At 46.5% G+C, this 13,011-nt stretch overlaps 1 protein-coding gene across 1 annotated transcript; it reads left to right on the top strand.

Annotated features, from left to right (window-relative positions):
- Window positions 1-9,497: 9,497 nt before the first annotated feature.
- Window positions 9,498-12,765, top strand: INO80B (INO80 complex subunit B). Its single transcript, XM_003124991.6, has 5 exons — window positions 9,498-9,638; window positions 9,870-10,062; window positions 10,280-10,398; window positions 10,567-10,736; window positions 12,147-12,765. The coding sequence occupies exons 1-5, from the start codon at window positions 9,581-9,583 to the stop codon at window positions 12,675-12,677; spliced, it is 1,071 nt and encodes a 356-aa protein (XP_003125039.2). The 5' UTR covers window positions 9,498-9,580; the 3' UTR covers window positions 12,678-12,765.
- The last annotated feature ends 246 nt before the right edge of the window (window positions 12,766-13,011 follow it).

The following is a 13,011-nucleotide window of genomic DNA, read 5'->3' as shown; positions in this document are numbered from 1 at the left end:
TAATATGAGAAAAAAAGTATGTATATGTATAGCTGATTGCTTTGCTATATAGCAGAAATTGACAGAACATTGTAAATCAATTTTAAAATATTTTTAGGAGTTCCTGTCGTGGCGCAGTGATTAACGAATCCGACTAGGAACCATGAGGTTGCGGGTTCGGTCCCTGCCCTTGCTCAGTGGGTTAACGAACGATCCAGCATTCCTGTGAGCTGCGGTGTAGGTTGCAGACGTGGCTCGGATCCCGCGTTGCTGTGGCTCTGGCGTAGGCCAGGGGCTGCAGCTCCGATTGGACCCCTAGCCTGGGAACCTCCATATGCCGCGGGAGTGGCCCAAAGAAATAGAAAAAAAAATTTTTTTTTAATTGTCTGCTATGGCAAGAGTTCCCTTCGTGGCTCAGTGGTTAACGAACCTCAAGGATCCATGAGGAGGCGGGTTCAATCCCTGGCCCCGCTCAGTGGGTTAAGGATCTGGCATTGCCGTGAGCTGTGGTGTAGGTCGCAGAGGCAGCTTGGATCCTGCGTTGCTTTGGCTGTGGGGTAGGCTGGCAGCTATAGCTTCCATTCGACTCCTAGCCTGGGAAACTCCATATGCTGCAAGTGTGGCCCTAAAATAGCCAAAAAAAAAAAAAAAAAAAAAAAGCCTGCTATGGCAAATTACTCAACATTCTCTTAGAAGACCTGATTTAAAATTGCTTCAGGCAGATGTTTGCCCACTTGCATCTCTCACAAGTGTCCTATCTTAATAAATCTGTTTTTTCCCTATCAGTGGTACCAAGCCCGACTAGTATCCATGAGGATGAGAGTTTGATACCTGACCTCATTCAGTGGGTTAAGGATCTGGCATTGCCATGAGATATGGTGTAGGTCACAGATGCAGCTTAGATTCCATGTTGCTGTGACTGTGGCATAGGCTGGCAGCTGTAACTCCCATTTGACCCCTAGCCTGGGAACTTCCATATGCCCTGAGTGCTGCCCTAAAAAGGCAAAGAAAAACCCAAAAACTGGAGTTCCCGTCGAGGCGCAGTGGTTAACGAATCCGACTAGGAACCATGAGGTTGCGGGTTCAGTCCCTGCCCTTGCTCAGTGGGTTAACGATCCGGCGTTGCCATGAGCTGTGGTGTAGGTTGCAGACACGGCTCGGATCCCGCGTTGCTGTGGCTCTGGCGTAGGCCGGTGGCTACAGCTCCGATTCGACCCCTAGCCTGGGAACCTCCACAAGCTGCGGGAGCGGCCCAAGAAATAGCAAAAAAGACAAAAAAAAAAAAAAAAAAACCCAAAAACAAAAACAAAAGGGGGGGGTTTATGGCTTAAGGAACTAAAATTTCCAAAGGTCAGGCTTTAGATGTGGCTTGACCCAGGCATTCAGTGTCACAAGAGTTGTGTCTCTCCCCTTCATCTGGCTCTACTTTCCTCCATGTTGGCTTCACTCTCCACAGCATAACAAGATTGTTGCCAAAATTCTGGGTCTATATATTTTCAGGCTTAAATTCAGCAGAAAAGGGAGCATCTGTTTTCTGATGGTCCTACACATGTGTAGGATTCACTTCGGGCCATTTGAGATCATTTATCCATCTCAAACCAATCTTTGTAGACAGAGGGGTGGCCAGACTTGAACCAGTCACTGTGGATAAGAAGGATTCAATGTGCCAGCTGGCCAAGCCTGGGTCACTTGGCCACACCTGGAGATCAGCTGAACCCAGTGAGCTGGAAGTGGGGGTGGGTGGGAGGGAGAGGTGGTTTCCAAAAGACTGTTGGAGGCAGTACCACTAGAAGGTGAATGAGGAGATGCTGGAGAGGAAAAACAAACATCCTTGACATGCAAAAGGGTACACGGAGAAGGGGGTGCTTCTGGTCAGAAGGAAAGGCAGATCAAAAGTGTTTATACAAACTGTGGCCTCTGAGATAAACCTCAAAGGATGGGTGAGCGGAACGGGAAGGCATCCTTTCTGCCTTTCTGCAAATATCTATTGTCACTCCACAAAACTGTAAGCTCCCTAGAGAGGGACTGTCTTATTTACCACTTTATGCCCAGTGCCTGGCACATGGGAAGTATGCAATAAACTATCAGTTGAAGTAAGTAAACACATGAGATGCCAAAAGGAAGCATATAGATTTGAGAGTGCTGGAGTGGGATGAGTCATGCTATTGGACTAAAATGGTTCATTTCAAATGTTTGGCTTTTAGCAGCAGAATGCTTTGTTTTTTCCCCAAATGCAATTTCACCTGAAATATGTGAAATAGAATCAAAGCTGCTGTGATGGAAGTGGGGGCTGAAGCACCAAATCTTGTCCTCTCCACAGGCCCTCAGCTGTACACACACACACACACACACACACACTCCTAAGGAACACACACTCTACAGAAGGGTTTGAAAACCCTTGACAAGAGCTGGAGGAGCGGGAAGGAAATAGAGCTCAAATCCTGCCCAAGAATTTACACTCCATGTGACTGAAGATTTTGGGAAAGGAGTGACACAACTAGAGTTATATTTTAGAGCACATAGACTGGTATCTATTTGTATAAATCAGTTAGAGAAGGTTGTGACTGGGGTTTGGGAAGCCATCTGACACTGTTCTCAACCAAAGGTAGAAAGACAAGGGCCAAAGTTTCTGTGGAGTTATTTTTTTAAATTAAATTCTTATTTGAAAACACACATTCAGTTGTTCTTTTTTAAACACATTCCTTGTTTTACTATTTAAAAAGAATACAAAGTAAAAACAAACGAACAAAAGCACTCTCCCCTCCCCCTATCAGAGATAAACATTGAGACAGTTTGGTGTCCTGGTGTGCTGAGGTCTCACACAGGCTCATGAGAGTCAACGGCTGAATTTTCTGGAGTTGTGCATTCCAGCTGTTAAACACAGCTTAAATTAAAATTTTATAAAGGTTCAGAGTTCCCGTTGTGGCGTAGTGGAAACGAATCTGACTAGGAACCATGAGGTTGCAGGTTCAATCCCTTGCCTCTCTCAGTGGGTTAAGGATCTGGCATTGCTGTGAGCTGTGGTAGCTCCAATTGGACCTCTAGCCTGGGAATTTCCATATGCCATGGGTACGGCCCTAGAAAAGACAAAAGACAAAAAAAAAAAAAAAAAAAAAAAAAAAAGAGAGAGAGAGAAAATTAAAAATTAAATAAAATAAAATTTTATAAAAGTTCACAGCTACATAAATTATATTAAAGCAAAGGGGATAAAACTCAAAACTCATCACTTCTTAATTATTTGACTGCATTTTGCCATTATTCCTTATTTACATCTATAGCATCTGGTAAGTAGAATTGCTATGGAATGGTTGCTACTGCATGTCTTGAGAACTCTGTGTTCAATAATGTCACTTTGAAATTGGCCAGAGTGGGAGTATTTATGCAACAGAAATAGGGGAACACTATAAAGCAGAGCTTTTTTTTTTTTTTCCTGAAGAGCTTTTGTTAAATATTTACCAGCATGCCTCCCACTGGTTTAGTGCATATTCTTTCCAACTTTCTCCTTTGCTTATGTCTGTATCTCTGTCTTTCACCTATGAAGTAGATATTTGGAAAGGGGTTATTAGCCCCCAGTATTCAAATTAACTTATTATTTCTGCACAGACTCCCCAGCCCCCACCACTGCTGGCCATACTGGTAAGGCTGAGGCTCTACCTCTTGCAGCAGCTGGAGTATAATATTCATCCTCCTCCCACTTCCTCACAGCCCAGGGGTAGGCAGCTGGAATGCTACCAACTGGACTTTGAATCTTGAAAGAGCGAAAACAAGGCCCAGGGAGAATTCATGTGGAGTGGTTGGCTGTGCAACAGGGATAGTCTCATCAGCAGGTTCTTGTGGTGTGACCTGGGTATGACCTTGGCATAACCTCAGCCATATGTTCCTAATGCCTGGCCTCCCAAGGGCCCTTATCTAGGGAAAGTACAAGATGAGCCTGAAACATGTTGTAGTGCTAGGAAATAAAAAGTGCTCAAGGGGAGTTCCTTTTGGGGCACAGTGGAAACAAATCTGACTAGCATCCATGAGGATGCAGGTTCGATCCCTGGCCTCGCTCAGGAGGTCGGGGATCCGGCATGGCTGTGAGCTGTGGTGTAGGTCACAGACGCGGCTTGGATCCTGAACTTCCATATGCCATGGGTGCGGCCCTAAAAAGCACACACATACACACAAAAAGTGCCCAAGGAATGATGGAGACATACCAAAAGGATACAGAAGCCATCTTAAAGAAATGTCCACAGACCAAATCTGGGACTAACTTGAGCATCAAAATAAATAATGACTGGAGTTCTCACTGTGGTGCAACAGGATCGGTGACATCTCCGGAGCACTGGGACACAGATTCGATCCCCAGTTTGGCACAGTGGGTTAATGAGCAGGCACTGGTTGCCAACTGTGGCTCAGATCTGATCCCTGGCCCAGGAACTCCATATGCCTCCAGGCAGCCAAAAAAGTAAGTAAGTAAATAACGATAGAAATGGATTACAACTTATTGACGAAACTAGGAATCTATACCGACATAAATAAATACACAGGTAAATGACTATAAGAAGACAAAACTCCTCTTTACCATAGAATTCCAACTAACACTTGTGGATGGAGTAAAGGAAGCAGAAAGATTACCACCTGGCAATTATTACAGTAGAATTGATTCATACAGTATTCATCAATGGCTATTATGGCTAGTGGGTAGAAGTTTGATGTGGAACGGGATATCAGAATCATTTCAGAGTATTTCCCCAGAAAATACTCATTAATTGCAAAGTTGAAAATGATAACTTTACAGTGGAGAAAATTGGCAGACACCACCTTGAGCAGATGATCCAGGCTAGCATCATCAGTGGTGACAGCATGTGACTCCTGATATGATGCAAAAGAGCAGCGTATTTTTTGAGTAGTCCTCCTGCCAAGAATTTGTGTGTCTCAACTTGAGGAAACATCAGATGGATCCAATTAAGGGACATACTACAGAATCAAAGACCTATGCTCTTTAAAACACTAGGTCCACAAAAGATAGGGGAAGAATCAGGAAGTGTTGTAGCAGATTAAAGCAGGTCAAAGAGATATGATGTGGAAATGCAATGCACAATCCTGGATTTGGATCCTGGCCTAGAAAAGAAAAGGAGGCATTGGGCAGTGGGTGAAATTTTAATGGGATCTGTGGATTGGGTGGTAGTATTGGATTACTGTTAATTTCCTGATTGAGAGGGTTGCACAAAGGTTCTAGAATAGTGTACCTGGAGTTCTGGTCATGGCTCAGTGGTTAACGAATCCAACTAGGGACCATGAGGTTTCGGGTTCGATTCCTGGCCTCGCTCAGTGGGTTAAGGATCCGGCATTGCCGTGAGCTGTGGTGTGGGTCGCAGACACAGCTCAGATCCCGCGTTGCTGTGGCTCTGGCGTAGACCGGTGGCTACAGCTCCGATTCAACCCCTAGCCTGGGAACCTCCATATGCTGCGGGAGCGGCCCTAGAAATGGCAAAAAGACAAAAAAAAAGGAAAAAAAAAAAGAATAGTGTACCTGTCTTTGAGGAAATACATACTGAAATATTTAGGGGTTAAACGGCATCATATCTGCAACTTGCTTTTAGATTGATCCGAGAAGGAATAATAATAATAGGAGAGAAGAGGAAGAAATGGTAAAGGTTAATGATTGTAAAATCTGACTTAAGGAGCTAAGAGAGTTCTTTGTATTCTTCTTGCAACTTTGCAACTTATCTGTAGGCTTAAAATTATTTCAGAATAGGAGTTCCCCACTGTGACTCAGCGAGTTAAGAACCCAACTAGTATCCATGAGGATGTGGGTTCAACCCTTGGGTTAAGGATCTGGAGTTGCCACAAACTGCAGCATGGGTCACAGATGAGGCTCAGATCTGGCGTGGCTGTGGCTGTGGTGTAGGCTGGTGGCTGTAGCTCCGATTCGACCCCTAACTTGAAACTTCTATATGCCACAGGTGTAGCCCTAAAAAGAAAAAAAAAATTTAATTATTTCAAAATAAATTATATGTTTTAAAAAAAGGTTAGATTTTTCAGAAGGACAAAGTTCTTCCTTTCAGCCTATAAACTGCTCAAATCTTTCTCACACTACACAAAGCAAGAACTAAAAACAAAACAAAACAAAATAATGAAGGCCGTGGCTACTTACTGTCACCACTTCCTCCCTGCTGGGCATCAGGATGTTGAGGAAACAGCACTGGGTCTGGTGTCAGGAAGCCTGGCCCCTTGGCCTCCTTGTTTAGGACAGGTGCACACAAGGGTTTGTTGCTGGTCCTTTCCTCTTCATCTGCTTGCTCCTTTTGGAATATCTCACCTATTCCAATCCCTTGAGAAAGACTTTCTCTTGTATGTGTGTATGTGTGTGTGTGTGTGTGTGGTCTTTTTATGGCCGCTCTCACAGCATATGGAAGTTCATTCCCAGGCTAGGGACCAAATTGGAGCTACAGCTGCCAGCCTACACCACAGCCACAGCAACTGAGGATTGTTGCCTCGTCTTCGACCTACACCACAGCCCATGGCAGTGCTAGATCCTTAACTCACTGACCGAGGCCAGGGATTGAACTCGGAGTCTTCATGAATACTAGTTGGGTTCATTACTGCTCAGCCATGATGGGAACTCCTGGGACCTTCATTTTTACGCTGATGATGCCCCAATTCACACCTTCTGCATTAGTTTCTCCTTTCAGTATTTCATCTCCATCTGGGCATTCCCGTATGCACTTTATTCATTCATTCATTCATTCATTCATTGGCCACACCTGCAGCATGCAGAATTTCCCAGGCCAGGGATCAAACCAGCACCACAGCAGTGACTAGAGCCACTACAGTGACAACACCGGATACTTAACTCACTGAGCCACACGGGAACTCATCCACACGCTCTTTAAATTCACCTTGAGCAATACTAAATGATTCTCTTCTTACTTGCTTCTCTTCCTATGTTCTCTTCTTTGTTTAAAACACTATGTTCCAATTTCCCATTGTGGCTCAGCAGGTTAAGAACCTGACATAGGAGTTCCCATCACGGCGCAGTGGTTAACGAATCCGAATAGGAACCATGAGGTTGCGGGTTCGATCCCTGGCCTTGCTCAGTGGGTTAAGGATCCGGCGTTGCCATGAGCTGTGGCGTGGGTCACAGGCGCAGCTCCGATCCTGCGTTGCTGTGGCTCTGGTGTAGGCCGGCAGCTACAGCTCCAATTCAACCCCTAGCCTGGGAAACTCCATATGCCGTGGGAGCGGCCCAAGAAATGGCAAAAAGACAAAAAAAAAAAAAAAAAAAAGAACCTGACATAGTCTTGCCAGAGGATGCGGGTTCAATCCTTGGCCTTGCTCAGCGGGTTAAGAAGCTGATGTTGCCAAAAGCTGCAGCATGGGTCACAGATGTCGCTTTGCGCCTGTGGTGTAGGCCTGCAGCTGCAGCTGTGATTCGACCCCTAACCTGAGAACCTCCATATGCCTCAGGTGCAGCCATAAAAAGAAAAAAAAAATAAGCAAACACTATATTCTCGCTAAATACTTGGGTATTGTTATTTAGCGATGTATCGCTAAATACATCGCTATTGTTGTTTGCTTACTGAACATCTACTATGACCCAGATACTACCCTAGATACTTTGCATTCTTGATTTGCTTTATTCCTTGAAAGAGGTCTATGGAATAGATCCTACTTCATTCCATTTTACAAAGCTGGAATATGAGGTTCAGAGGGCTTAAATAACTTGAACACAAGATTATACACCCAGTAAACTGGGATTTGATAATAGGCTTGTCTGACTCCAAAGTTCATTCTCTTAATCTTAATTATTATACTACATTGACCTCTTCTTGAATTCTCGTATATAACTGTTTATCAATTCCTTTGAACTTCATCAGTGAACTGTCTCTTGAATCAGTTCTTCCCTTACTGTGTTCACTGCTGCCACCTAGTTCAGGCATGTATCTCATGTCTATCCATCTATCCATATCTATCTATCTATCTATCTATCTATCATGCTTTTTTCTTCTTCTTTTTCCTCTGCCACACTCACAGCATATGGAAATTCCTGGGCCAGGGATCTAATTAGAGCTGCAGCTGTGACCTATGCCACAGCTGTAGCAATGTCAGATCCTTAACCTACTGCACCACAGCAGGAACTCCTCCTATAGTGCTTTTTTCTAATTATAAATGTGATATATATTGACTGTAAGAAAATTCATTGCAAAAAGTACTAAGCAATATTTAAAATTAAAAAAAAAGGAGAGGAAAGTAAATTCACTACGGATCTAAATAGTGAAAGTTCCCCAACTCCAGCTTCTAAAGATAATCACCATTAATGGCACAGTATACATTCCTTAATTTTTTTCTATGATAGCATAGTATGCCTTTTTAAATGGGATCATAACATCTTAAAACTTGCTTTTTTTATTTCATATGTCAGCCACACAGACCTCATTGACCTCACAGACCTTGTTTCCTTTTTTTTTTTTTGCTTTTTCTTGGGCCGCTCCCACGGCATATGGAGGTTCCCAGGATAGGGGTTGAATCGGAGCTGTAGCCACAGGCCTACGCCAGAGCCACAGCAACGCGGGATCCGAGCCGTGTCTGCAACCTACACCACAGCTCACGGCAACGCCGGATCGTTAACCCACTGAGCAAGGGCAGGGACCGAACCCGCAACCTCATGGTTCCTAGTCGGATTCGTTAACCACTGCGCCACGACAGGAACTCCTGTTGCCTTTTTTTTTAACTAAGTAAAGCATGCACATGTTTTATACAAACTTCAGTAGGCACGAAAGGGTATTTTATGAAGAATAAATTTCCCTTTGCCCTCAACCATCCATTGGAATTGCTGTCACCAGTTCCTTGAGTAGCCTTCTGGGGTTTCATTTCTTTTTATAGCAACATAGCTTCCCATTGTATAGATGTATCAAATTCATGATTTTTTTTTTTTTTTTTTGGTATTTCAGTAGAGGCACACTTAGATTGTTTCCAATACTATTATCCACTAGGATCTAATTTCCATGTCGATCTTATCAATTACTTACCAGTTTTTAGCTTTTGTTAGCAACAGGCTGTTCTAGATTGGACAGAGGCACCATAATTCATTTAACCATTTCTCTACTGATGAAAATTTGGGCTTAAAAACCATTTGCCCTGCTTTGGGGCACTTGTACTGTCAAGGCTTTCTGCCATTTTGCCCGCAATATCGTTATCTTACGTACTCCTCCAAACTGCACATTCCTTCAAGGCAGAGAGAAGTGCTCATACTCATCTTTGTATTCTCATAACCTGGATCCGAATTTGGTCCGGACCATACGTCCATCACGCTTGAGTGTAACAATAATTGAATCGCCCGCGCTGAGTTCTGATCTTAATTGTGGCGATGCGGAGCCAGCTGACAGCTCCCGCCAGTTCGAGCGGTCCGGCCCTCAGAGATACCGGAACTTTTGCTGGAAGGACTGTTGTTTCTCCCGGAGAATTTTAGCCGCAAAGTGTGCCCCGCACAAGCATGGTTGCTACGCACCGGAAGTAGCCGATTTTTTTTTACTGGAGTTAAGTTATTCCGCGGGGCGGAAAAGGTGTGTCTGCATGTGTTCGGACTATTTCCAGCCCCCTTTCCTCGCAGGGCCCCATGAGTAAGCTGTGGCGGCGCGGGAGCACCTCTGGGGCTATGGAGGCCCCTGAGCCGGGTAAGAGCGGGTCGATAAAGCAGCTTAGGCCTTCGCAGAAAAGGAATCTCTTTCTTGCTTCTCGGAGATGTCTGGGCGCCTCGCTACAGGTGGGAAGGAGAAAGGCGGGGCCGTTGTTATGGTAACAACGAACACCGCAGGAAGAGTAGGACCCCTCGGGGGTAGTGGGTTCTTCAGCGCTTTCCTTGCCCGGCTCCCGCTATACACGGTTGACAGGCTCTCCTTCCGCAGGGGAAGCCCTGGAGTTGAGTCTGGCAGGTGCCCACGGCCACGGAGTGCACAAGAAAAAGCACAAGAAGCACAAGAAGAAGCACAAGAAGAAACACTACCAGGAAGAGGAGGCTGGGCCCACGCAGCCGTCTCCTGCTAAGCCCCAGCTCAAACTCAAAATCAAGCTGGGCGGGCAGGTCCTGGGCACCAAGAGGTGAGATCAAGAAAGCAAGGTTTTACCTGGGGGACTTTAGAAACAGGTAGAGATAGGAGACGCTGGCTGGGCTTTCTAGTAGACGGAGAATGGACACTGTGACTTCAGGGCCCAGATTAATGGAGCAAGAACCCAAAAGGGTGTAGGGAAGGCTGGACGGATTGAGCAGGGAGAGACAATTGATTGCTCAGCTTACAGAGTTGTTGCTTCTCTGCAGTGTTCCTACCTTCACTGTGATCCCTGAGGGCCCTCGCTCACCTTCTCCCCTTATGGTTGTGGACAACGAAGAGGAACCTATGGAAGGAGTTCCCCTTGAGCAGTACCGTGCCTGGCTGGGTGAGAAGGATTTGGAGGTGGAAAAATTGGGTTTCTCATTATATCTGGTTAAGGGAAGGAGGTTTGTTCTGAGGAAGGTGAGGATTTTGAGTGTCCCAGTACTAACTTGGCCGAATTGGGTTCCCCATCTGAACAATTCTACTTTAGCTCTCCACCTTTCCTTTCCAGATGAAGACAGTAATCTGTCCCCCTCCCCACTTCGGGACCTGTCCGGGAGCCTAGGGGGTCAGGAGGAAGAGGAGGAACAGAGGTGGCTGGATGCTTTGGAGAAGGGGGAGCTTGATGACAATGGAGATCTCAAGAAGGAAATCAATGAACGGCTGCTCACTGCCCGACAGGTAAGTTGGTTCATTCTTTATTCAGTTACCAAATACACATGGAGAACTTTCTGTGTTCCAAGAACTTTGCTAGGCAGCAAGAATATCAGCAGTGGAAGGACAGACAAGATTTCTGTTCTCATGGAACTGGCACTTGTGCATGTGTCTGTGTTGGTGTAAATAAGTAAACAGTAAATAAGTAATTTCAAAAAGCTATAAGGGCTGGAGTTCCCGTCGTGGCTCAGTGGTTAACGAATCCGACTAGGAACCATGAGGTTGCAGGTTCGATTCCTGGCCTTGCTCAGTGGGTTAAGGATCCAGCATTGCCCTGAGCTGTGGTGTAGGTCACAGACGCAGCTCGGATCCCGCATTGCTGTGGCTCTGGTGTAGGCCTGCAGCTACAGCTCCAATTAGACCCATAGCCTGGGAACCTCCATATGCTGCTGGAGCGGCCCTAGAAAAGGCAAAAAGACCAAAAAAACCCCAAAAAAACAAAAAAACCCTGTAAGGGTTATAATGAAAATAGGGTGATGAAATAGAAAATAGTAGAAAAGAAACAACATTAGAGAGGGTAGTAGTGTTGGAAGATCTCTCTTAAGAGATAACATTTCTAATACCAGAGGAGCTTTCCAGGCAGGGAGACCTGCAAGGGCAGTGGCTCAGAGTGGAATAATGGTCAAGGAGACGACTAAGTTGTGACTACCATGAAAGGATTATTTGTATAGAAGTGAAATGTTTGATTTATAGTTCAGTAGTTTACTTTGGTTTCTTAGTGGTGGTAAGGGATAGAAACAAGACCAGGTAGGAAGCTGGTTGAGTAGTCAAGTAAGAGATGGTGTGTAGGGAAGTTCTCATGTGACTCAAGTGGGTTAAGGATCCTGTTTCCGCAGCTGTGGCGCCAGTTGCAACTGCTGACTGTGTTCAGGAACTTCCACTTGCCTAGGGTGCAGAGAGTTGGGGTGCAGGTTGAGGTGGGGTGGTGTTGGCTTGAACCAAGATGAAGTTGTGGAGATGGAAAAAATCAGATGGATTCTGGAGATGTTTAGGAAATAGACACTTGTTGGGGGAAGGAGAGGAATCAGTGTTAATCCTGAGTTTGAGGGTTGAGCATTTATCCAGTTGATGCTATTCACTGAGATAAAAAGATTTTTTTAAAAACAACAACAAAAAAGCCTCCCGAGAGCTATTACAGAGTGTTGGTACGCAGGGCAGGCAGGTAACATTACTAATGCAAGTAGAGTCAAGGAACTAAAGCTGAAAGTCTGGAGACCTTGGGAGAAGGCAGTATGAAGGGCTCCTGGAGAGGGTGTTCATGCCACCCCTTCTTCAGGGACTGCTCTCAAGACCCACTTTCCATGTCCCCTCTTGCCTCTGCCCCACTCAAACCTCTCTTCCCCCTATTCTGACATCCTCTCATCTGGCTCTCCCTAGAGAGCTCTGCTGCAGAAGGCTCGGAGCCAGCCTTCCCCAATGCTGTCACTACCTGTGGCTGGGGGCTGCCCGGCCCCAGCTCTCACAGAGGAGATGCTGCTGAAGCGTGAGGAGCGGGCGCGGAAGAGGAGGCTGCAGGCGGCTCGGCGGGCAGAGGAGCACAAGAACCAGACTATTGAGCGCCTCACCAAGACTGCGGCGCCCAGCGGGCGAGGAGGCCGAGGGGCTGCGCGGGGCGAGCGGCGGGGAGGGCGGACTGCAGCCCCGGCCCCCATGGTGCGCTACAGTAGCGGGGCACAGGGTTCCACCCTTTCCTTCCCACCTGGCGTTCCGGCCCCCGCACCTGTGTCTCAGCGGCCATCCCCATCTGGCCCTCCTCCTCGATGCTCTGTCCCCGGTTGCCCCCATCCGCGACGCTACGCCTGCTCCCGCACCGGCCAAGCACTCTGCAGCCTTCAGTGCTACCGCATCAACCTGCAGATGCGGCTGGGTGGACCTGAGGGCCCCGGATCCCCACTTTTGGCTACTTAAAGCCTTCACCCAACTCGGACTCTGCGCCTTCTCTGTCCCCTGTTTTCAGTGTCTTCCTCACCGTATTAAATTTCATCCGGTGCCCTGACTTGTACAGAATTGGGGGAACGGGGTATGGGCAGGCCAATTCCCTGTACACACATCTTGCCCCCATCGGAGCCTGCGTGGACTCCAGGGAACAGTAGCCGCTAAGCAGCCAGACTCCGGGTGGGCTGCTGGGACCCCGCCTCTTCCAGCGGGATTACCTGGAGTGGTCAGGGTTTTGGCGTCACCCCGAAAATAGAGCTCAAGCCAATCAGCGGGAACTTTGCTGTCCCGGGCGGCCATTCATTGG

This window comes from Sus scrofa, chromosome 3 (assembly GCF_054392235.1).
Source record: "Sus scrofa isolate SSC_HxYL_T2T_F1_AM1 chromosome 3, Sscrofa_HxYL_maternal_Yorkshire_Landrace_v2.0, whole genome shotgun sequence".
NCBI lineage: Eukaryota > Metazoa > Chordata > Mammalia > Artiodactyla > Suidae > Sus > Sus scrofa.
This window is presented reverse-complemented; position numbering and strand designations above follow the sequence as displayed.

Coding starts and splice junctions, on each gene's coding strand:
- INO80B (XM_003124991.6), top strand. CDS start 9,581: ATGAGTAAGCTGTGGCGGCGCGGGAGCACCTCTGGGGCTATGGAGGCC. Junction 9,639..9,869: donor TATGGAGGCCCCTGAGCCGG/GTAAGAGCGGGT, acceptor CTCCTTCCGCAG/GGGAAGCCCTGGAGTTGAGT. Junction 10,063..10,279: donor CAGGTCCTGGGCACCAAGAG/GTGAGATCAAGA, acceptor GCTTCTCTGCAG/TGTTCCTACCTTCACTGTGA.